Source organism: Falco cherrug, chromosome 8, assembly GCF_023634085.1.
Source record: "Falco cherrug isolate bFalChe1 chromosome 8, bFalChe1.pri, whole genome shotgun sequence".
NCBI classification, from domain to species: Eukaryota; Metazoa; Chordata; class Aves; order Falconiformes; family Falconidae; genus Falco; species Falco cherrug.
Window position 1 is genome coordinate 10,015,934 of NC_073704.1, and position 25,537 is coordinate 10,041,470.

General features: G+C 42.5%; 1 protein-coding gene across 12 annotated transcripts in view; it reads left to right on the forward strand.

Moving 5' to 3' along the window:
• Positions 1 to 25,537, forward strand: part of IKZF2 (IKAROS family zinc finger 2) — a 121,142-nt gene that overhangs the window by 54,399 nt on the left and 41,206 nt on the right. For 9 of the 12 annotated variants that reach the window (XM_055718619.1, XM_055718620.1, XM_055718615.1 and 6 more), the window contains 2 exons: positions 8,501 to 8,767; positions 18,428 to 18,595. In XM_055718619.1, the coding sequence (XP_055574594.1) occupies positions 8,501 to 8,767; positions 18,428 to 18,595 (435 nt within the window). The remainder of the gene's footprint in view (positions 1 to 8,500; positions 8,768 to 18,427; positions 18,596 to 25,537) is intronic. The other 3 variants (XM_027808599.2, XM_027808600.2, XM_027808601.2) reach the window with 2 other exon arrangements.

A 25,537-nucleotide genomic window follows, 5' to 3' on the forward strand; every position in this document is an offset into this window, starting at 1 on the left:
CATTCCTCCTCTCTCTGTTTTTCAGTGTGCATCAGAAATAACCCTGAAGTAAAAAAGAGCTGTGGTAGGAGACTGACAGTATTTAATGTACATGTTGCAGACAGTAAGAGACTTGCTTTAGATCAGCAAGGGAAAGGGCTGTGAAAGACCACCCACATCACCGAACCCTGCCTCCTGCAGTTCACAGTAACTGTGAAATAAAAGTTTACAATGAAAAGGGTTCCTGGAGAACACCTGCTACGCACCACAGCACCCCCTCAACATCACCTGCCTCTCTGTAACAAGGGTAAAGTCATTAAGACAAAGGCAGAAAGTCCCAGTGATTAGAGTATGCAGCAGGAGAGAGTCAAGGAGTGTACAAGGGCTGACCAGGTGTTGTATAAAGGCGGAAAATTTGCTAGATGACATTTGCCCAGAAAAGCATGTTTCATGCAACAGAAAAAGGAGAGGGGGGACAAAAATCCTATTCTCTGTCGCCCCATCAAAACAGCCCAAAAAGTAGCAGAATGAATAAACAGAATGAATAAACAGGTAATCCAACAATTGTTCCTAATTTGACCTTAGGGAAAAATCCATGAGTTCACAGAATGAATAAACAGGTAATCCAACAATTGTTCCTAATTTGACCTTAGGGAAAAATCCATGAGTTCAAGCCTCATAACTGGCTTACCACAAGCACCAGCAGAAGGGACAGCAGCTAGAAGCCAAGTACAACTGTGTTCCACTCATCTTTTGGGGCTAGGTTCTGACATTGCAAATGGATAGGAGGCATGAGGGTGAGGAAGCTCTTCCTTGCACCTATAGGGCATCGGCAGAAACTTTGTATTATGTTAAGCACAATACTTGTTGCACCATAATTATTTTGTAAGTATAGGCAAAGAAGGAGGGAGAGGGTGGGTCATCAGGAGTACTTTTCCTACCCTGGGATATGAATACATGACTCTCACTTGTGTAAGTACAAGTTGCATAGAAGCATTTGTGGGTGAAATTTGGCCTGAGGTCCTTCTGGAGAGGAATCTTGCGACACTGAACAATCATATATATTCAATTAGGAGTTCTTACTCTTGCCAGATGGAGTTATGCAGCATGGGTAATTTGCGGTGAGCAAACAGTCATGCCTAAAGGCTGGGCATCTGGGGCAAATTCTGGTCTAGATACCGCCATCCTTACTTATGCCAGGGTACTCCTTACTCAGTGTCTCAGCCTTTGGACTTCGGCAGGGTTCTCACTGAATGTGACTCAGAAATAGTTGAAACCATCAGATTTTGGTCCTGTGATAGAAAAGAATTTCATGTCTCAGTGCTGCACTTGCTGGGATGCTGTGTGCTTAAATCTGAGCCCTTCCGACTGTAACTGTGGTCTTTTCAGTTTAATATTTGTATAAGCTTGTACAGCCATTTGAGCATAAAAGTTGTTCCACAGGTTTCACTGCTGCAGTGTTCATTCCTTGTGTCTTGCCATGGACAGCTGGGTTGGGAGAAGCCGGCCGGTATTTTAAAACTGTAGGTACTGAAAGCATGCAGAGACAACTAGGGTGCTGCTCCATGTCAGCTTCTTGTGATAGCACAGTACACTTGGTCAGGGGCCTAAATCCGGCTAAAGATAGTTGATTTTTCTCAGGAAGGTTAGTTTCAACCAGATTGGTTTACCAGACAGTTCCATGAGCACTGGTGCTGGTATAAAATATGGAAGGGTTGGGGAACAAGAGGATGTCAACCACAGTTTGTGTCAGCTAAAACCTGACTGAAGCTTGGCTTAACTATGCAACCACATCCTAATTTAAACTAAACTTGGGTGTAACAAACCTGTTAGTCTACACTTACCGCACACACCACCTCCAGAAGATATGAAATAAGTATTCTGTTGCATTTCGTGAGAGTTTAAATTGACTTCAGAGGTAGCAGGCTTAAACTGAGATTCTTCAATTTGAAAACTAAAAATTTCTAAGGATGCCTAAATAAGCTGATCATTTCTCACTGAATTTCTGGCGCATTAACCACCTCCATGTAGGCTTGAAGAATCCCGTTTGTAGCATGCAGAAGAGGACTCGGCACAAAAGCTTCTGAATCTTTCATTTTCTTCCTCCTTTTTATTATTTACAAAATACTGATTTAACTGTTACAAATGGACATAACCCTGCTGAGGTCACTGTGACAACATGGTGTCACCATCTAAGATTCGCACTTGCTCAGTGGCCAAAAGCCAAGTCTTTGGCAGCTTATGATAAACAAATTTGACACCCAGCATCGGGGATGTCCACATGTAATGTTAGAGGCCCCGCTGAGGCTGTTGTCACTTGACTGGAGAAAGGAGTTGGGTAATTCCCCGTTCTTTGCAGGTGACGTTCACCCTCACCCTCGTTTGTTCCATCCAGATACAGCCTCTTTTAACTCTCTAAGCCTCCAGAAAGCCTCAATCTACTGTGAGAGCAGAGCTGGCTCCCTTGAAATACACCTTTCTAAACCCCAACTGAAACATTTTCCATTACAGTGTTGTTAGGGTAGCATTGCCCACAGGTGTCATTTAAGAGGCATCTTCCTTTCTCCTGAAGATCACAGTTATCAACCCCAAAGCAGCAGATGTGCTGCCAATGCCTTGAGCAGACCCAACTGTCCTTACTCCGCAGCATCACACCTACGCAGCTTTGGAGTGATACCTGCTTTGCACCAGTGCAGCGCGAGGAGAAAGGGAGGCCTGTACATTTCTTAGCAACTAAATATAATTTCTAGCTAATTTGCTTTTTAATGTCAACCTGTTTGCCAAGTACTTTGTGGCTATGAGGTGACAACAGAGCAGATTCCTTGACTGGTTCTGCTGCTGCTCGGCTGGCGTTCTCACCCTTTGTATGCATGCCTTTTGAAAAAGGGAAGATTTGTCCGTGCTCCCTTGTTTACACATTTAATAGCTCACAGTTAAGCCAAAATGGACTTGAAAAGCCTCATTAATTAAAAAGCCAAATTCTACCAACAACAAGAAACTCAAAGATGAAGTTTTATTTTCACTAAGACCCCTTTATACTATTCCAGGAGGAAAGTATGTTTAAATATGCATTAAAGTCTCACTACACTTCTGGAGTGGTGTAAACACCCTCTTTAAGGACCCTTCTTGCTACCAGAGTGCTCTTAGACTGAACAAGAGTCAGGGCTCCTTGTTTCCAGCTTTTGGCATTCCTTACCTTGAATTTCAAGATGTGTCAAGACAGAAGAGTTCTCCATGCCCTCCCCCTTGCCCCATCTTAATTTTTCTTTTACAAAACACTTACTGGTTTGCCATTTCAGCTCTTAAGATTAACTGTATTCCACTCACCATTACTGAGTGCTTTTAATAGTATAGAAACAGGGCATGTAATAGTATAAAATATTCCACATTTGAGTCTTGTGATGTGTACGAGCTTGGTACCCAGGTTCAAAACATGGGAGAAGCTGGGTCACTTTCTATTTGTCTTTAGCTGCCAATTAGCAATGTCATTAATCCACTGCCTAGAAGTTCATAATTAAAATAGATGGTGTCATTGACCATTGATGAGACAATGTGCAGAAGGTTGTGCTGGTAGCTGCCTGTCACTGTGCTGTGGTAGTTAGGCTCATTTTCCAGGGGGAAGTAACAACTTCTGAATTTCTTTGCATTCTTGGGTAAGAACAGACACATTATCCAGGCTTCAAATATTGCATTATATTGCGTTTTGGGCAGGGAATCTGCAGAAGACCCCAAGAAAGCAAATGCATCCCCTGCCCCCAGTTATAAGACCAGCTTGGTTATAGAACGCATTTTGTCCGCGTTAGCTGCGAATGTCCTTCACTGTGTTCGCCCACAGAGCCACCCCAAGGCTCTTCGGGGGCAGCAGATTTTAATTTTGCCTCCTCAAGGATGACTATCTGAAGCTGGGCCAGAGCTTCATTTCCTGCTGGTGAGAGGAGAAGGATGGGGGAAGAGGCGTGGGAGGTCTTGAGGAGTCAGGCTTGGTTTTTCTGCTGCTCCGGAGGCAGCAGGAAGGGGCTGGTGGTGCATGGCCGCTGCCAGGAAAGGCTAACCTCTAGCTGAAGACCACAAACCCATGGTGACAGTGGCGAGCCTGGTTTTCCAAGGCCACAGATAAAATAAGCAACGACCTAGGACAGCAGACAGTGGAAGAGACAGAGTGGCATAGTCCTGCTTACTCCCTGATGTGTTGGACAGAAGGAATTTTGTTCTGTAGTGGGAATTGCACTCTAGCTTGCTAACTTACAAAGCAGATGAACAGTGCTTTAATTTACACCCCACCTGGGGATCCAATCTCTCAGCAAGACAGGAGGGTTTTTCCCCCTCTGAGATCTCGCTTTTGAGGGAGACAAATTTCCATGACAGAGGATGAAATACTAGGAATGTTTTTCTTAGGTGGATCTTCCAACTTCTGGTTTGTTGTAGCGACCCTAATTTGTGGGTGAAGGAACTATTTTGGTACTGAAAACTTGCCAAAATGCTGTTTAACAGAGAATTGCAATTTAATTAGCACTTATGAGACATTAATAATAATTGTATTAAATTTGGCCACTCAGCATCAAGTGTGATTCAGGATCAGCTGGTTGGTGCTCTGAAGGAGAAAAAAAAAAAAAATAAAATTGCTGTGTGGTCTGGTGAATATGTGCCGTTAGCTTTGTGTTCATAGGTAGAAACTTTTGTGGCTACTTGTCTTTTTTCCCACGAAGTGTTGAGCTGGACCGGGAAAAAGTGGAAGGAACTTGTATTAACTGGAGGGAAATGGTCTGACTTCAAGTTCATGCTTTTGCAGGGATCCGGTTTACAGTTTATCCCTGCTATCTCTTTTGCTGTGATTTTTAGGAAAAGTGCCAAAAACTTAATTTTTTTTCCCATTTACTTATTTATGCTTTGCTTTGCCAAAGAATGAGAAAGCCTGCCACTTTTAGCAAGCATGAAGAAAGGCAAGGGAACCCAGGGTGAAATTTTATGTGGAGACTTGTATATGATGCAGGATAGCCATAAACATCCCGTGAATATTTCTTTTTTCTTTGCAGCACAGTTCATTATGCTCTCGGAGTTTGTGGCTGTAGATGGAAACAAAGACAGTGCCACTAAATGATTGTAGTTTCAAAGGCTGGCTCAGAACAGAGAAAACAAACTATATGCAATTTAAGCACCTGCTTGTATGCAAGCTTCCACGCAAGCCTAATATATGGACCAGTATGATGTAAGGCAGTGGAGATGACCTGATTAGCAAAACCCTCACAACAAGCTGAGGAGATCCCTGCTGCACCAGTGCTCCCTTCCCTGGAGACCTGCGACTAGTCCCAGCTGAAGGAAACCTTCCTGCAGCAACAGAACTAGCACAGGGTTTCTGAAAACAGCGATGATGGTGATCTGTGTGTGTGTGTGTGTGTGAAGTCACCTTCACCTTCCCTCACAGGAAGAAGAGTAAACAGCCTGCACAACTCTGCAGAATAGCTGGGATATTGTGAAAGATGCAATATGAATTACTTGGGCTTTGTGAGCTACGTTTGCAGGAGTTGCGGAGCACTGTGCATTTGGGGAGGTTGCCTTTCAGCAAACAGCTCACTCCGTTTCGTTGTGCTGTTTATCCTGTTGGATGAAAGCCATCATTCAGCAGAAGGAAACACTAGGGCAAGATAAAGTAAATGATCTTCCAGTTTGTAAGCTCTTGCAGCCTTGCTTTCATATGTGCTGGGCAGGCAGTAGTCCACAGACTTGAATGGGAAGCAGTGGTGCTCAGCACTTACTGCAGTCAAGTGTTTATTATTCCGTGTCAGAGAAATAGAGACAAAAAATTATATATGTAAGAAGACATGTAAGATACAAGGCTTTCTCTCTCTCGTGAGTACATATAAACACACACAACTGGTACGCGGCTTTTGGTTATTTTGTGCATTACTGTGTGAGTGGAGCGCTCAGGCTTGTGGCAGAGACCCAGGGTTTTAGGTGAGGAGTGCAGGGCACTGTTTCTGGCTCCTCCGTAGCTGCTTGTGTGGCCAAGTGTATTAGATCCTGCTCCTGAAGACAGAAAAGCGTTTACTCGGGCTTACTTCTCAGGCTTGCTGAATACCCCAAAAGGCTGCTATTATTTGAGGGAACTACGACACCTTAGCTCTGAAAGTGGGCTGTCCATAAATCACCAGCGTGTGTATTCCATGGGGAGGTGGGACTAGGACCTCAGCTTTCTCCCTGCCAGCCCACCGAGTGCCAGAGCTCCCACTCATCGTCTCCTCTGCTCAGTCCCTGCACCAAGGGTATGTCCTCCCCTTGGTCAGGAGGCTGACAACTGCTGTGCCACCTGCTGTACCCTGGGCGCTGCACAAGTGTCAGATGGCTTCCCATCACTTCTCTTGCTTCTGGCCCCCTCGCTGCCCCCCTGCAAACACTCACTTGTTGACCTGTTTCTGCCTTTCCTCCTCCCCACGCAGAGGTAGCAGTGGCCTCGCAGATGAAGCTATTAAGAAAAATATCTCTTGTCCCTGGGGAGGTGATTTGCAATTACATGAAGTTTGGAGTGTCTCTTTCACGGCCAGGTTTGGGGTGCAAGAGGTTACTTTCATCTGCGTGTTTCCCTGTGTGTGCTGTTGGTACCAGGGTTGGCACTATGGAGCAGAGCGCCATCCCTGGGGGACTGCGCTCTTCCATCACGCTGGGTATAGGTGGGGGCGGTCATCCCAGGCCATCCCAGATGCCTGCTGCCCCCAGGCACTGACTGGGGCTGGGTGGTGGTTGAGCTTTGTGCTGTTTTTTCCTTTTTTATTTTTTTTTTTAAACAATAAATGCATTTCTGCAGTAACAAAAGTATCAATTCCCTTTTATAAATGATGCACTCAAATATTTTGTAGTTACAGGCTGTTTTCATGACAGGTCCCTGTGCTGATACTAGTCTGCTGTGATCTGATCCAGCTGCGTCCTTGCTTTCGATGGGTTTTGCCATAATAGTACTTTTATTCCTTAGCTCCCATTAGTGCCTTGATGAATAGTGGAAGATGTGTTTCAACAATGTTATGATTAAAAAGCAACGTCTTACTGTTGTTTGGTCTCTGGTGCCTTTACCCTGTTCATTAAGCTTTCCCTAGGAGTAACAGCAGAGATTTAGAGTTGCAGTATCAACATCAGTCTCTGAACTGTGTGTTTTCCCTAACTATAAATTCTGGGGAAGGAGGAGAAAGGAGGATGGAGGAGGAAGTCTCAGGCAGTAGGCTTTGGTCTTCTGACACTTCCAGGCCAGCGGTTTGAAACTGGGGTGCCTCACAGTGATCAGACACATCTACTCATAACTCTCTCATTGGGCTCCCAGACAGGGCCCCGTGGGTGGCTGTGCTGGAGCACACCTGGCCGGGGTTCGGAGGCGCTGGCCATTCCCAAGGCATGCATTTGCACTCTGGGTCCACTGCTGTCACTGACGCTCGTGCTAACGGCCTTAGTACAGAGGTCAGAGACTGCTTAGATATGAAGGCTGAATCACCTCCTTTCTAAACCCCTCAGCAGGATCAGGGCTTAGGGAAGTAGGCACGTGGGCTTGCCTTCTGGTTGGCAGTGTGGATGGAGACTGACTCTGGGGCAGGCCTTCTGGCGCTTTTGAGCAACCACTGAGGCATTGAAATAGGGGTGTCCGCTAATTAAAACACTCCTGCACACTGACACCCCTATGGGAAAATGCGTGATGCATTCATTTTCTTCAAAGATTTGCTGATCCCACAAGCTCTTGACAGTTCGAGGAGGTTTGTCCTGTGACCTGAGAATCACAGAAATCAGTCTGATCAGGCAGATATGAAAGATCTTCAGCTGTGCTTATTTCACTTGCAAATATAAATAAGCCAGCAGCGCAGGTCTGACTTCAGACCTGTTTGCCTTGGCAGTGTCCCATTTTATGTGAATCAGAAGTTGGTAGCAAAAAAGCACTGGAGGCTTATCCTAAAGGTTGGTCTCCCCTCTGTCAGGAAACCTGCCCATGCAGGCAGGGTGATTTGGAGATTACCGACACAGCCCATAAGCCCGGCTTCACTAGGTCCCTGCATTTTGAACAGTCCTGCCTGCAAAGGGTGCTTGTTTCCACGAGCTGTGGCAGTGAGCGTCCTGTCTTTGGAAACCCTGCATCTCGGTGCACTAGGCAGGAAAGACCTGGTAGAAGCAGCTTGCTACGTCCTTTGTTCCTGTGACTTGGGCTCCTTGAAAGGAAGGGAGCTGCTGCGTTTCAAGCTGAGAAGCAGGAGGTCAGTTCTTAAGCCTGCTGCATCTCTGCAACTTCTGCTAGGTCTCTGGGTCACACCGTGCCTTAGTTTCTAAGCTGTAAAATAGGGATAGAAATTAGGAATTAAAAAAAATAATCCCCCAAAACAAGGCCTTGAAGAAATATGCAGTTGTAACTTGGGTTGCCATCACCACCATGAGGCCCTTAACGTTGGTTTGAGCTTCAAGGCTGTGCTTTCATATTGATAACAGTAGAAATTTATCATTATATTAGTGATTGGGAACTTAGAAAATAAACTTTTTTAATTATTTTTTTTTCCAGCAAATTCAGTAAAGCTAGAAATGCAAAGTGATGAGGAATGTGACAGGAAGCCCCTGAGTCAGGAAGATGAGATCAGGGCTCATGATGAAGGAAGCAGCCTGGAAGACCCCCTCACTGAGAGTAACGAGATGGCGGATAACAGAAAGATCCAGGAGCTATCGAGCGAGGGAGGAATCCGGCTTCCGAATGGTAAACTGAAATGTGACGTCTGTGGCATGGTTTGCATTGGGCCCAATGTGCTAATGGTACATAAAAGGAGCCACACTGGTAAGCAGCTGAAAGAAAATCTGATGACTGCCTGTGGCGTCTGATGTTGATATTACCTGACAACTCTTCTCTCTTCCCTTTTCATTCGTGGGGTAACAGGAGGCTGGGGAGGGGAAAGGCGGGCTTCGTTGGTTTGGTTCTCTTCCTGCTCCCCAAATTCTGGTGATACTGTGTTTCTGGCAAGCATGATGCTTCCTTGACCTGAATTTCCAGCCTCTGGTTCTTAAAAACAGCACAAAGGTCTGGAAATTGCCTTGTTCTTGGCAAGGGGCGAGATGGTGAGTGTCGTTTGTTGGCGCGTGTGTGTGTGTTCGCATGTGCACACATGTGCAACATGTCAGAAACCTTTAAGGTGAGTTTTTAGATGGCCTTTTGTTAGAAGTGCTCGCAGGTGGACAATGCCAGCAGCTTCCTGGGGATCTCATACCCCCTTTGCAAGTGGCTGGGCATGATGCTGGTGGCCTGGGAAACCCGGAATTAGCAAATCCCAGAAGGGACACTCATTAACTAGTGATCCTGATGCTAGGGTGTGCTTTTGCAGCTCAATGCATGACCGCTCCTGCAGGGAAGCCTCACCTGAGCTGCTCTTGTGGGCTAGTGCTTGGCTTCCCCTAACCATCCAGATAACATTTTTGTGGCACCTTTCAATGCTTGCACTCTCCTATCATTTATTTTTATTATTAGTAGTACTACTGTTGTTTGGAGACAAGAACAGCTTACTAGGCTTTTTGAGAACTCAAGAGGCAGACAAAACCGTTGCGATATGCAGATTGAGCAGGTCTTTGGGGCCTGAAAGGTGAGGCCTTGAGTTCAAAATGGGGAATTTCAGGGGAGTTTTGGTTAATGTGGACAGACTGGGCTGCCCAAGAGGCTGGTACTCACTTGCCTTCGCTGCTCCTCAGGTTGGACAGTTGCCTCCAACAGGGTAGGAGTACAGATGGTGTCAGAAGACAATACTGTCTGGTCTTGCAGAGGTCTACCTGGGAGAGCCTTTGATTCAGAAAAGCACTTAAGCTTGTGCTTAACCTTTATGAGATTTAAGCACATGTAAGTCACCTGAAGTGCTACAATATATGCTTAACTTAAGATACATACTTAAATGTTAATAAAGTTAAGCACAGTTTTTTGTGTTGGAGGCTCAGTGGGTGTTTGCTCTTCATATTTTTTTGGGCAAAATGAAAGATTATTATTTTTTTTTTATCTTTCTCTGCCAGTATTTAATGGGGTGAGAGACTCTCACTGACTGAAATATCTACTAAGATACAAGAAGAAAAGTGGGGTTTTAAGGTAGAGTAAGAAAGATTTTGTGTAATCCCTTTGTAAACCTAGTAGTTTGCATTCAAGTACTGTGCTCTTGATGGGAAAGAAATCAATAGAATTTCTGTACAGAGGAATAATAAATATATATTACATAGTTAATGCCCTGTATATAAGTTGTATTGATAATAACTTAACATAAATGTATAATGCAAAGCACTGCAGTATCGTTTATGATGCAGTCATGATTTTAGACAGCAATTATGACAGGGGAGAAGCATTAGATGGAGAACCAAAATCTTGATTAACAATTTGACATGCTATTACTAGGAAAGGGAAAGAAAATAGAGAATGTAACAGACTGAGTTCCCAGCTTTCAACCTCCCCAAAAGTTTTCATTGGCACTTGCACGTATCTGAGCATATGTATTGTAGGTGCATCAGAGTCCACGTATTTGAACTTGAGCAACTAAATTAGACCTGCTAAATTTAGATTTAGGTACTTAATTAAATGGTCTGCACTTTTTGAGATACTGAATAGCTAGCGCATATTTTAAATAGAGACAAGCTGCCTTTTTCATGTTAAAGAAGACATGCAAATTCAAAGCGAACAGAATCTCATCGGCGTGCAGGCAAGAGGGCTGTACGCGGGTGCCTGGGTAGGAATTGCATAACTGTTATTTTGCTTTGGGCTACTGCTGGTTCCTCGTAGAGCTCTGACTTTTCCCATCTGAGCAGAGGAACTGTGATGTATTGCTCTATACAGATGATTTCAAGCATATAGAAATGGCATTCCTTTTAATGGGCAGCTCAGTGCTCTACTCTCGGTAAAACAGTTGGCAAATTTTGCGGGGGATTTTGTTTCTCCCCCCCTCAACTTTGTTTGTTTGTTAATACATGCTGCTGCTTCACTGTCCACAACAGAAGGAGAAGTTTTGCTTGGATTTCCACATCCTTGCTTTTGAGGAGTATTTTTAACATACTGGTATCTATCTTTTGAAGTGCAGTATTTTAAAATATATTGCCACTTCCTCAGCAGCCAGGCACAATGGGCTGGCCCCAGCTCTGGAATGAGCCCTGACTTGTGGGTAGTCTGGTTTTGCAGCCCAAGGGAGAATGGTGGAGGGAAGGGAGGTTGTCCCCAGTGAGTGGAAACGGATGATATTCTTTATCAGCTAATGCAACTGGCATGTAAATCCTTACCTCTCAAAGCCAATTTAAGTATGTTTTGGGAGCTGGATCTCGCCTTACTCTCCTCTGTATCTGTGCACAACCAAAGCATGGTCTGGCCGGTTGTTTGCATTGGCAAAAACTAAAGTCCTTTTTCCTTCCCAAAAAACCTGTCAGCAGTCTATGTAAATCACACAAAATGCCGTGGTCCATAGTAGAGGCTGTAATTTACATGTACGCTGTGACGAGAGTGTGGCTTTCCTTACACCGGGGACCCAGGCTTTGCGAGAAGCTGTGCCATATGGCTTTGGCTGTGTGATGCATGTAAAGGGGCAGAGTTTTCTCCAGCCGTTATTCATCTGTTCCTGAGGAGCAGTTGTCTTCCCTGCCACATTATGGTAGTTCAGTTAAACATATCTAGGGACAGGGCAAATAATCTGTGCCATGGATGAGGCCAGAGTAGATGAGCTCAGTGTCCCATCTCTGATCCTCATATGCAAGAGCATCTGTTTCCTCTGATGCATTCAGTTGCCCTTTCCCGTGATAGACCAAGCTGGGGATTTCCCATTCATCCTTCAGATTCGCGTGAGCACTGCCTCATGCACGTGGTGGAAGCGATGCCCTGGTCCATGGCACCTCTGTCACGGAGCCCATGGTGCTATTCATCTGATACTGCCTAACATAACGTTTCCCTGAAACACAGATAATTTAAGTGAAGCGGTTTTGTAATCTGCATGGACATCAGGAGGCCTTTCTATTTATTTGTCAGCGCTGACAGAAAAAAAATAAAATACTCCACGTGGGAATTAAGCATCATGCACTCCCTGCTTTAGTGAGCTGGGTGCCCCCACCCCCAGCTCCTCATGTGCCACAGCCTCATGTCAGAAAAATAGCATGTGTCAGGCTTAATTTATTTTCCTCCTTTCCCATGCTGTCGTCCTTTGGTCCAAATTTCATATTCCACACCACATACCCCAAGTTGCAGCATCTTTATCAGAGTTTTTTGCTACTGCAGGAGATGACTGGTCACATAATATTGCCACTGGATACTCCAGGGGCTTGTGCTTGGGGATGTTGAGGGAAAGGGAGAAGAAGAAGATAAGGTCAATAATCCAATTTGTCTGAGGTAATGAAAAGGAACTCTAGTGATTTCTCACTCTTTAGGCCTTTTGTTAGTGGGCCTGAATTAAAATTTCCTTGTTCCTCATTTTCGGTAAAGCAGAAACCATTTGCTGGTACAGCTATCCTGCTGCCTCTGATCTGTGAGGTCCACGCGTTGTTCTCCCTTGTGCTGTGAATTGTGATTTGTATTTATTTCTTTTTTTTCTCCGCCATAAGATCCAGTCCTTTATCTAGTCCACTGCTGGATTTTGAAACACTTTTTGTTTCTAAGTGTTGGTTGGAACCATCCTCATCGTTTGAAGAACACCCAGAGGTTAAATTGCTTTCTTGGTGTGGATGCAGTGGGATGGTGGCAGAGCAAAGCTAGGTCCCTGGGTACAGGGCACAATGCAGCTGGCAGTGGGGACAGCAGTTTTGCCCCACTTTCACTTTGAGCTGCTGATAAGTTATTTTTAGGCTTTTTTGGGGTGCTAACTGCAGGAGGGTCTCAGATTTTTGCACTCCCATGTGCATTTTAGTACCGTAGAGTCACTAAAATGAGATATGTTATGTGCCCACAAGAGAAATCTTGAAGTTCTGCTTTAGCATCCATAGTGTATAACTAAACAGAGGCAACACTGGAACTCTGAATGCGTTTTAATTTTTATTTTTTTTCATGCAGAGTTCAAGTTTTCAGGACACAGTTAATAAATGAGGAAAAACCCAATTGTGCTGTTCAGTGTAAAAGACTTTTATGCCTAAAGCAGCTAACCAGGAACAAATTTAAACAAATATTAACACATTACGATTAACTCTGTTGGACTGCCTGTCTTATTTTTCTAGTAGAAAGATATTATTTAGTTTCATTTGTAATTTGTAACCTATTGCAGGCTTCCTGCCTCTTGCAGTATGAATCAATTTGGCACTGAATCAAAAATTGTAGGGCCAAATTTCTAAAAGTGATATTTTCTATTTAGGTTCTTAAATCTAACTTTTCCAAAAGTCTCATTTTTTACTTAAACCTAAGGAAGGGGAGCTTGGATTTTCGCTCTCTGCATAAGGCTGTGTTTTACTTTTAGTACTCAATAGCTAAATTCTTCTGATAACTTTGCCAGTTAACTTAAAAGAATTTTTCTCTCTTAAGAATATGTTGTAGATTTTTATACAGAGGACACTTGGAAATCACCCAGGATTTCCCAGGAATTTTTCATGAGCTATTTGGCAGTACTGTTTTATAATAAATTGCCCTACCTGGAAGTAGGTTTTTCCCAACAAAAAACCCTAGTAAAATCACTGATGTCAAGTGACGTGCAGCCCGTTAAGTGAATCTGATAGAACAGTCGGTAGGTATGCAGACTAGATAGTCCCCAGAGTAACAAATACAGAAATGGAGCAAAGTCTGCTGCTTTCTGTCTCGCCTGGATACAGGCAGGTTGCAACTCACTGCCTGTCAGTGTGTTGGTAGCGCAGCTGATATTTCATTTGTGCTCCTGGGACAGAGCAGAATCAGAGCAGTTGCAGCATCTGATGAATCAGGAGAAAAGTTTCATCTTAACTGAGCATTAGCAAAAAGCATACTACGGAAGGGTGAAAATCAATATTATTAGTATGAGCAAATACTTTCTGATGGCAGCATGGGCACAGTAATTCTGCATTAAGAGGTTAAAAAAAAAGCAAACTCCTGTTTGACAAGTACCTAAGCTAACCTTTGCCTATCAAAAGTATGTGCCAAACAAAAAAAGCTGATGTCTTTGATATACATTTAGCCAGGACAGATATTATATATGGTCCTGCTGGACCTGGTTCTTCTATGCAGAACGACTCTATGCTGACTTTCCTTGTTCCTGTGAAGAGACTTTAATACCAGCATTTTTTTTTTTAAAGGTAATTAAAACATTCACAGGAAGGGGCTTGAGCACTGCTGTAGAAATAACCAGGCTTCACCGTTAATGAGAACTAGTGGGTTATTTTGTGAGTTGCTCCCTTGGATTTCAAAGGGATGAAAGTTACCAGTCAAGGGTTACAAAAATCTAAGTCTCTTTGGTTGTGAGGCCTGCAGGCTCTTTGTCCTCCATCAAATTTCTGTTCTGATATAGAAAAATATCACTGATGTATTTTGCAGGGGTATGAGATTCGAAGAAGGATAACTCATACTGAAACTTCTGCGCAGCACTTCCGTGCTGAGGCGGTAAAAGAGACTTATTGTGCCGGGGAGCTTCCAATTAAGCAGAAAAAGGAGTTGGTTTGCTTTCTGAAATAACATTTGACATATACACAGTGAAATATGAGAGCTATTAGTAGGAAATTAATCAGTTCGTTCGCCTGGTTTCAGGTTGTATCAGTTAGAGAGCATGCGTAGCTGGTGCTGTGAAGTCTCCAGCCAGCTGCCATATATTAGATACTTAGGAAAGGACCATGTCTTGCTAATAACCCTGATTCCATTGGTCCACTTCACCTTTCATCTCAGTATTTATTTACACAACAGCAAGTTAACTTGTGTATTTTAGATACTGGTGTAGCTAAAGAGAAGTAATATTTCATCATTATTTTTCCTGGAGGAGACATAGCTGTAATGGATGCATGTAAAACAATGAACTGTGACATTTCAGCGGTATTTTGCTGTAATTTAAAGATAAATATTTGAAATCATACCTTTTAATTAATACTGTATTTAACTGTAAAATTACAAAACCTCATGATTTATTTTTTTTTATTTTGTTTTTGTTCACTTAATTATCAGGGCTCTTCCCTGGCACAAGCCCTTCTTACTAAGCCTTTAGAAAAGGTAATACTTTGCAGCTCTGGCTTACCTTGCCTTGCCCATACCTGAAGTAACTTCAGATAATTAAATTCCCTGCGCTGGAGGACAAGGCTTCTGAGGCATTCTTGGTTTTGTCTGGCTTTAGATCTTAAATCTGGAGTTGAAAAGAAACATCTTTTATGTTTGGTTAGCTGTTCCTGCCCATCTCCCCACTCATTTGTTGATATTTTTTTTTTCAAATCACTACAGTATGAAGGTTTTTCTGCCCTTGTTTAGCTCTAAAATAGAGAAGAGGTTTAATACTTAGACTAAAAATATTTTGCAGTCATGTAGTTTCCAGTGCTGAAAAGCAAAGAGCTTTCTTAGTCCCCTTCAGTATGTGTTTTTCTTATAAGGAGATCTTACTTTAATAAGTCAGTATAAGTATATAGGCTCAAATGTTAAGTAAATCGTTATAAATGGTGAAAAACACACCATGCTTATAACTGTCATTACCTTCTTGTAGTCATGTGTGCCACTTGTTTAATAGGTCTGTAGTTTCTGGTATGTCTGTGCTGCCATCACCCCCAAAGATAGGGAAATATTTTAAATGCAGTCAGGGACTGTCAGGTGGAGAAGAAATGTATTCAAAGACTTATTGTGAGTGGATGTTTAGTTTGAAGTGTGATTAATTTCAGCCTATGGTTAAAAACTTGTAGTTTTCATGGAAGAGTGAGGGAAGCAAAGAAGAATGTCAAGGTTGTTATTAGGAAATAGTAATACTGGAGAACCGCTTACAAATTTATTAGGAAAAAGCATCAGGAGAAGTAATAGCAAAACATTCTTCTCAAGGCACTGAAGTGATAAAGAAGGCTGTTTTGCCAGTATCTGGAGTGGGCATCAGACCCCACAGTTCTTGGAAAATCAGCAAAATCTTCTTATTAATCGGTCTTTCCTTTTTTTGTGTACCCTTCTATTAGATAATGGTCTCTCAGATTAGCTGTGCTAAATGTAAAAGCTGCTAATCAATAGCACAAAGGTGTGACTAAAATTAACAGTCATCCCACAAGCCTGCAGCTTAAACAAGGAGCAGGAATCAAATGATTGGACAAAAGTATAACAAACAGATCAAAGCAGCTATTTACCTGGAATTAAGCCAGTAGGAAAAATGAATTAATGCTGGCTTTAAATAGATACAAAGGTTATTTAAGGTAAAATGTGCTCTTGTAGCAGATTCTGTCTGTTGCAAGAGAGGAGCAGACTATCGGTGACTTTGGGGTGAGTGTTTTCATGTCATCTTTGCCGCTGAATTCCTGGCCAAAGGGCTTCAGCATCCCTTCAGCTGCCAGTTTATCGAGGGGTAATACCTGCTTATATGTGGCCTCCAAAGTGTCAGAGATAAGTGGGTGATATAGCGGGTAAAACACATTAACTGTGTGGTTTTAAATACAGAAGAAGTAAAAGGAAAGACTTTAAACTTGTTAAGAAGCATGCTACCTTCTTTAACATTGTCATCCTGAAACTGAAGCTATCATTCCTGAATACTGAGAAACGTGTCAAAGGAAGGGGTTTTGCCTGTTTTCTCAGACAGTGAAAGCAAAACAGAAAAGAAAAAAAAAAACCCATGTATTTTTCTACTGCAGTCTCTTCACATATCTCTGTTATGGACATTTTGAAATGATATAAAAGATGATAATGGCTAATCAGATCCTTTAAGTATAGTGTGGGAGTTTGAAAGGGAAACCACAAACTCTTTATCAATTCCAATGAGCTCGTGTTCAGTGTATTGGAAGAAGAGCTGTATGCCCTGATTTTTTTGTAAATCATTACTCCATAATGTTCTTGGTAAGACTGTAGGAACCATAGTATCTTCTTCAGTGCATCTCTAGTTTCCAGCTCACACACGTGAAGTTGCAGAGTTATGGCATATATATGGCACACCTGCCTACTGCTGCCCTCCTAGCAGGACCATGACGTTGGCAGCCATTTAAACCACTGAAGCAAGAATTCCTCGTTGACATCTATAAGAGCTCTCTTTCCTCCACTCTTTCCATTTGAATCTACAGACATATTTTGGACTTTACACTAGACACATGAACTGCTTTGATAAAAACATTTTGTCCAGCAAGGGAGTAATAATATTAAAGCAATTGAAAAAGGCTTTGGAGAGAAGTGACAGATCACAGAGCGTGTTTGTTTTTCACAAGATCTGTGCTTCAGGCCAGTGAATTCAACCTCAGAAAGTCCCACCAGGATTTGATCAAGGCTCCGCAGTAGGTGATGCACTGAAGCAATGAATGAGGCTGCTTACATCTGAAATCTGATGTTCGAGACCTTGTTGAACTAGGGCCCTACTTGGTGAAAACGTTTCAGCACCCAAGGCCCAGCTGCAGTAAAGTGCTTGGGCAAGTGGCAGCACAAGTATCTGCTTGTGCCCTGTTGATTTGCACAGTGGGACAGAAGCAGGTGATTAGAGCTGCCTGCCCGCTGAAGAACGCTGGAACAGACGGAGTGTCCTCAACAGACGTTGACATAGAGTAGGGTTTTGATAACATTTCACAAAACTTGTGTGAGTTTGTCAGGGGTTTTCTTCTAACTCATAGTAATAATTAAATAAGGGTGTTTATTTTTATGGACACAGTCCCCATGGTCCAGGGGAAATACAGAGGATTAACATCAAAATAAGTTTTGGATGTGTGTGTGAGCGCGTGGGGTGAAGGAAGAGGCTAACGTGTAGAGTTGCTGTTATTTTTTTTCCCCTTCAAACAAGTCTTTTCAATTAGTTTTATTTACAGCACAAATTTGCCTGGTTCACAGTTTAACAGTGTAAGATTTTTCTCAGCATTTGCTGTTGCCCAAAGCTTGTGGGCCTGATCCTCACTTGCATTGATTCTCTTCATACCACTCTCGCAATGCAAAGCAGCCTTTAAAAAGGGATCTCAATTAATGTGTAATGTAAACAAAAGATTTTGTTTGAAGCAAAGACCTTAACATCTGTCCAAGCCCAATTGCTATGATCAGATCTAAATACTCATATGGATTGGACCTCTACTAAAAATAATTGCAAAACCGTAGAGATAAATACTACAAAACCACAGTTATGGATCTAAATTTTGAGCAGAGCTCATCTTCTGTGAAGGACAAAACCTCTGGGGTGGAGAACTTTAAGAAAACCTGGCTGCATGAGTCACCTCAGGGAAAGAGCCTCAAATCAGTATTGGAGGCTCAGCCAGCTGTACAAAAGAAAAGGCCTTGGACTTCAGCAAGTGCCGTGGGATGGCGGTGGTGGGGACCATACCTGTGTAAATGGCACTGTTACAAAGAGCGGGATAGGGGGCTCCGTCTATCTTCTGAGGTTTCTTGACAGCTCTCTCCCTTCCATTTCCCTTCCAGGTGAACGCCCTTTCCACTGTAACCAATGTGGAGCTTCTTTTACCCAGAAGGGGAACCTGCTGAGGCACATCAAGTTGCACTCTGGGGAGAAACCGTTCAAATGTCCCTTCTGCAGCTATGCCTGCCGACGGAGGGACGCCCTCACAGGACACCTCAGGACGCACTCTGGTGAGCCCACCTTGTGTTCTCTTCCCTTTTATTTTTTTAGCTTTGTCATTACCATTCAAGCGAAGCAGGTTGTGAAAATAACTGTGTGTTCCTGGTGGCTGTGGGTCTGCACCATCCTCTTCAGATAGCGCAGCTCTGAACTTTGGGAAAGCCTTGATGTGAATCAGAGAAGCTGTGGTTCAGACACACCTCTCCTTTTGTGTAACTGAGCCTCTTCTGCTGATGCTATCACATTTCCCTTTGAATGTCTTGAGTTTATCCAGGCTTCTCTGGTAGATTGTTTTAACGCTCTCAGCCCCAAAATGGCCATGTAATTCCAAAGACTGTGAGGAATAACTGTGTTTTCTTGGAAGCCTGCTTTGCAGTTCATACCCATTTCTTCATCTCAGAAATGCCATATGCTGGTGGAGTTCATACTTGTTTATCTTTCAAGAACCTCCTAATTGTAATTTTGATTATTATGTCTTGCTGTGAAGTCCTAATTGATGGCAGCCACAGCACTTGCCCTAGAGCAGAAGGTGGTGGAGAGACATTGGGTTTGTCTTGCCATCCTACTTGACAGTATCCTGTCTATATCAAGTCTGCTTCATACAGTTCTGGATGTGTTCTAAAGCAATACCTGTTGTGTAGTTGCATGTTAGTAGTCATGGCGGTAGCCCTGATGATCAGGATCAGATGTGTTTCTAGTCCTGTGCACTACACCAAGGGACCGCATTCTGCCCACTTACTCATTTGTGTAGGACTCTCGAGTAAGATCTTAACTTGCTACATTTTTTATCTCCTAGGATGTTCAACTTTTGTGTCCAGGCCATTTATAGGAAACTGTATTTTTCATTGTTGAATGAGCAGATATAATTGGACTGGTTACAAGTGACAGCATTACAGATGAACTTTTTTGAGGTGTTAGCAAATGTGTGACTGCTGAAACACAGTGGCTGAAATGCAGCCACAGACAGAAACTCTGCATGTGAAAATGTAATCATGGAGCTTCCTGACTCGTTATACACATTTCTTCTACAGGGTCAGCCTCACTTTGGTAGAGGTTTCTGTTTTATGAGCGTTAGATTGGTCTTAGGATACAGAGTTGCCTTGACATTTCCAAGGATCATAAAGCATAAGCTAGTAAGCTTCTCCAGGTAGACTCTGAAGTATGCAGGAGGCTGTATTGATGCAAACGTACTGCTGACAGAAAGCGTGAGCTTCCAGGGTAGTGCAACTGTGGGACTAGGCTGAGAGAGAATTGCCTAAGAGTTGTCACTGAGAGGATTTGATCTGAATGTCAGAAGTGAAAATGTCTGTGTAACTTTGAGGTGCCATTTTCATACATCTGACCATAACTGTAGTTTCAACTTGAAATTTAATAAAAAAGAAAACACGATCAAAATATTCACAAATAAAATAAAAGAAAAAGGTTTGTGACATAAAATAGCCCCCATGACAAAACTCTGATATTGTGGCTGAAGATTGTTTTCATAATATGAATATAGATTTTGTTACCTAGATACAACCATTGATGGAGATTGTTCGTTTTTCCTGTGTGAAAAGCACATGGCTGAGGTTTCTGCTTTAGCATGAGGGTGAAATGTAAAAGTGTGGGATTTTCAGAAGGCACCAAAGCTGCTTAGGCACACAGGTTCCCCTGGAAGCTTCTTCCCTGACATAGCTGTGTTCACCTGTGCTCAATTTGTAATTTTATGTTTTGTTTTCAGTGCAGAAAGTGTCAGCCCTCTAAGCAGTCAGCTACAGCAGTTCTCAGCAGAGGGCCAGCAGGAACAGACAAGCGCTCCCACAATACTCTCCAAGACGATTCTTAGAGTAGCACTCAAGATGAAGAGTTAAAACCTGGCACCCACCTACACAAAGGTGAAATGCCAATCTGAACGTGAGCGTGGAAGTTAAGGTCTCTCTTTCTGTCCTTGTCATATAGGCAAGCTTGATTGGTTTATGCATACATCTGTGAACCTGGTTCATAGAGAAGATGGGTAGATATTCCCTAGAGTTTTTAAACACTTTCGTATCATGGTACCATACAAGCATTTTCTGTTTTAATAAAGCACACATCAAAGCCTGTAAGTAGACCTTGAAGGTACAGCAAATCTAGTAAACTTCATCAAAGGTCTTTTCCAACGTAAATGATTCTATGATTCTATGGATGTTTACATCTTCTGCCATTCCTGACCAGAAAAGATGATATCAGATAAAATACAGAAGGAGAAGGCTGGAAACTATTTTGAAATATGAGGCTTCAATCCACTTTCAGTCTGCTACACTTAATGTCTAAATTGAGACGAGTCTGAACATGTGTTTATAAGAGGAAAGCTCTGTAGATCAGATCCTCAGCTGATACAGATTTGGATTGCATCCCCTAAGCAAGGAGGGTACAGCTATTTTGCACCAGCTGAGAATCTGGCACTTGATTTCATAAATGCAAGACCAATTTCCTTTTTTATGTTGTATCTCTTTTTCCTCCTTAAATAAGAGAGTGCTATTATTAATAATAGTAATAATAAAAAAAACCCAAACCACTACTCTTTTTTTTTTTTTTCCCACCTTCTCAAAAAGGTTTTAAACTACTCATTTTTTATGGAAGGCAGAGTATGCAAGAAAGGAGTTGAAGAATTTGTTTGTATCTTTTTTTTTTTTTTTTTCCTTTCTCCCAGCTAGTTTGATCTGTGAATTTGAAAGCACTTTGTTTGTCTCACCACTTAGTCAGTTACACCCTCTCACTACTGCCAGTTAGTCAATTTTTCCTGTGCTTAGTGCAGGGTTTTCATACAGTAAGACAGGAAAGGTGAAAAAATAAGGAAATGTAATTGCAAACAGAAATTAGCATCTCAGAGATATTTGAAATAGCTGAAAGTACTATTAACTTAAAAAAAGATTAGATAGCTTTTTTTTCTTTTTGCTTTGGGTGGATTTTTTGTTCATGTTTTAAAAAATATTTCCTATTTATTTGAAAATGTTTTTAAGCATCACAATCCACATTTTGCCTCCCCTTCTTGTGCAGATAAATATCTTACTATATAAGTGTTCCCAGGATGAGTGGTTAACACAATATTACTTCATATCTGTAATGCTGCTGCTGTTTAACCCTAAATAATTAAGGACTTATCTTGCAGTGATTTACTCCTGCGATTATTTACCTTTTACTGACATACAGAGTTCTGATGAACTTTGTGTCTATATTTTCCTCCCACATGCAGCTTGTTTGATTTCAGGAATATAATGATGCCTTCAGGACATCAGTAGGAAAATGCCTGCGGAGAGATTCATGCACAGAATTACACTAAGAGTGGGCATGAGCCTCAAGGTATTTACAGGACTTTCAGATGTTTTCAGAATTAACTCCATAGTTCCATAACACAGATGATACAGGAAAGGTGCCCAAGTGGGCTTCCAGGCCATGAGTGTAAGGACAGGCTGTGGAGGGCTGGGGCAGAAGGTGGTAACCCCTTCCAGCAGTACGCACTTGACAAACTAGTGGGGATTGGCTTCACCTTGCCTAGCTTTTGCTGTTTTGAAAGAGGAAAACATCCAGCCAAAGCCAGTCTCCTGATGGCAGTCACAGAGTACCTGCTGTCTCACCCTGAGACTTGCCAGTCTTCTCCATCGTCTCTAGAACTGCACAATGAGACAAAGGTAGATACAAAACAGATGAGACAAATTCTACTGTAGGTAATTAAAGAACAGAAACCAGAAGTTTTTAAGGAAGACAGTTGATCTGACAGATCAGTCTGACGGTTAGAGCACCTAGGTGTTGACCTCCGTACTTTGAAAGATATGACATACAATGTGATGCTGTTTTACCTTGAAAAGCCAGGCATCCTCAAACAGGCACATAAAATTAGCAGTTCTTTTTTTATGTGATTTTCTCTTGTGTCTAAAATGGAGCCAAGTCAACCCTCCCCTCATAATGCTATTGTAAACATAAATGCTTTGATAGTTCTTAAAAAAGTCAAGGCTGCAATGGTGAACAGGCTGGAAGAGCCCACAGAAGACATTAGTGCATTAGTTTTCAGAGCAGGGCTTGGGCAGTAAGCCGTAAATGAGGGATAGGTTCACTTGCTAAGGGGAAAACAAAACACAGAATAGGTTTTGATTAATGGAGAACCATCCATCCATCCTTTACACTAAGCAAAGACGGTCCTGTGGGCAAATCATTTTGTGATTTTTGTGATTAAAAGACTGTTTTGTCATGCGTGTGCATAAACTGGCCACATGAAGCCTTCTCAGGCAACCTTAATTCTGGAATTTCCTGATTTTTCTTTTTATCTTGGCAACTGCAATCATGTTCTCTTACTGTGGTGGGAGTATGTAAGTGTTATTCATATATGAAAGCAGTTTTAGTGTTTATTTCTTCCTAAAAAATGAGTAGTCAGATCATTATTTTTTTCTGTCACAGAAGCTTTTCCTCACAATACACTTTAAAATTTTCTTCCAAGTGACTTCTTTCCTGTTTAGAAAATGCTTTTTTTTCCCTTTTCTGCTTTTAACAAATATTTGCTTTTTCCTTCCCCTCTTCTTCCTGCATTGCTGCTGCACATTGTTTGTTACTGCCCAGCTCTTCAATAGCACTGAACTAATGGTATCATTTTATTTGCAAAAGAAAGTCAGTGAAGCATTTGTTTTGAAAGGAAAAGCTTAGGCAAAATCTCCCAAAAGCACAATCTTTGCAAACTACATATAGTGTGCAAGCTAAAAGGCATGTATAATTAAAAACATAAATGCCCCCTTCATGGAAAGGTAGTTTAGTAACTCTGTGTTTCTTGGTCTGCAAGTCTATCTTTCTCATCTCCTCTTTTCCATAAGGACTTTCTTCTCAGCTCCTCCTGTGTGGTAGTGAGCCATTCGAGATGTCCTACATGCCTGCAGTTGCATGGCTTGGTTTTTTTGTCAGCAGAACTGACAAGTGGTGTCTGTGTGTGTGACTGTGCTCAAAGGCAGAAGGAACCTGGTTCCCGATTCTGATGATGTGCCTGACTCAGTACATGTTTGGGAGAGTCATCCCACATGTGAGTGTCTCACTCCAGCTGAAAAACTGGATGAAGAAGCACAGTGCTGAAAAACACAATGCTATGCGTGAAGTCCTGCCTGTCAAAAGTCGATGAGAATTACTGAAACAGTAGCAAGGATGCTTATTAAGAGTAATGAAGAGTCAGTGTTTTAAACTGCTTCTTTCATCCTGAAGAGACTTTCATAACTATTAACATCTTCACTTGCAAAACGCCCGGTATCTGCTTGGTAACCATGTTTTTGAGGATGGGAACAACACAATTAGAAGAATCTTGGGACCTGAAATTCTCATTACACTCTCTGGTTTGGATGGACTCAAACACATTGTGAATGGGGGGAAAAAAATTAAACGTGAACAAGTAGGATACTATCTGTGAAAAATGAAGCAAGTATGTGGAGAGGCGGGGGGATATTTTGCATACAAATCCCATTTCTGCAAATAGGTTAGCAAACAGTATCTTCCCTCAGTTGTAATGAGCAGGTGGGCATTTATTCTGTTGATCTGATGCTTAGAGCTCTATTTAATGAGGCAGAGCTGCCCCTCCTCTCAGGTTTTCTTAACACTATTTTGGTTAAACTCAGTGGAATTAGTCCCATCACAAAATCATTTTGGGTTTTTCTTAGCGGACTCCAGGTTATTAGCAAACTGTTATTAGCGTGTATACAATACTGCAGCACCTCTGCTTTCTCATTAATGCTTCCAGTACCTAGAGGCCTTCACTCTGTGTTGTAGAGTGTCTAAAATCTCTGGTATTCTGCTTTCCGTATTGTTTGTATGTGCATTTTTGGAAGGCAAGATCAAAATGTGTACAAGGGTAGGAGCTTGGTATGCCAGGTCTTTCATCCTCTAGGCATCCTTATTTAAAGTTTAATCCTCTGTAAAGCCAACTTGTATCCCGTGCTTTGCGCAAGCCCCATCTGAACCTGATCCTTGAAGTTGTGGGGTCCTCCTCACCACCTGAGCACTACTGTGACAAGTATTAGTATCAGCTATATGAAAAGATCATCCTTATGTGCTCAGAATTAACTTGCTATACAGGCTTGGTCATGCTAAGCCTTTTCTGCAGTGCATAATTATCACTGAGAAAGCATCTTTGATTTAAAGATGCTTTAGGCTCATGATCTTCTTAGAAAAAAGTACATTTGGTCTTTGAGGAACTTGTGAAAAGAAATGGTTCCACTCAAAGCAAGAAGTGTTCATTTTTTGCTTGTTGGAATTCTAAAAGTCTTGAAATTCCATAAAGATTCCCTCTTATCTGTGGTACTTATGGATCAATCTGTGTTCAGCACAGGAGATCTGTTTCTGACAGATAAGACCGAGAAATGGGAGAAGTGGTCCTGGTGAGCAAAGGTAGATGTGCTGTGTGCCAGCCTCATGAATCTCTCTCTCTCTTAGGACCGGGTATCAGCTTTTTTCCATTTTTCCCTCCCCCGCCACTCCAGGATGCGTGATTGAGATGACAGGGGAACAGACACTGTGCAGCTCCCTGCTTCTCGTGGTGCCCCGGTGTAAGTCAGAGGTGACCTTTTCATTTAGCACTTGAAGGCTGCCTGTAAACTGGCTGAATAGAGAAAGACTCACCCACTCCTAGCAATGAGAGACATGGACACCATGGGAGTATCCTCATTCTAAATATTGGTTCACAGCAAGATTACTAGGTGCTAAGATTTATTGTGTTATCTGTGAGACTAGTCTTCTGCCTCTTGCTGTCTCCCTTGGTGGAGTGTAGCCTTGCTATGTCTCTGCCATCTGCAGGTCTACCAGCAAGTCCTCCATTTTTCAGCAGAGAGAAGGCAGAGATCAGGTCTGGAGGGAGGCTGCATCGTCTCCTCCTTCCTCTGATCGCAGAATCACAGAACAGTCAGGGTTGGAAGGGGCCTCTGGAGACCATCCAGTCCAACCCCCTTCTAGAGCAGATTGCCCCAGAG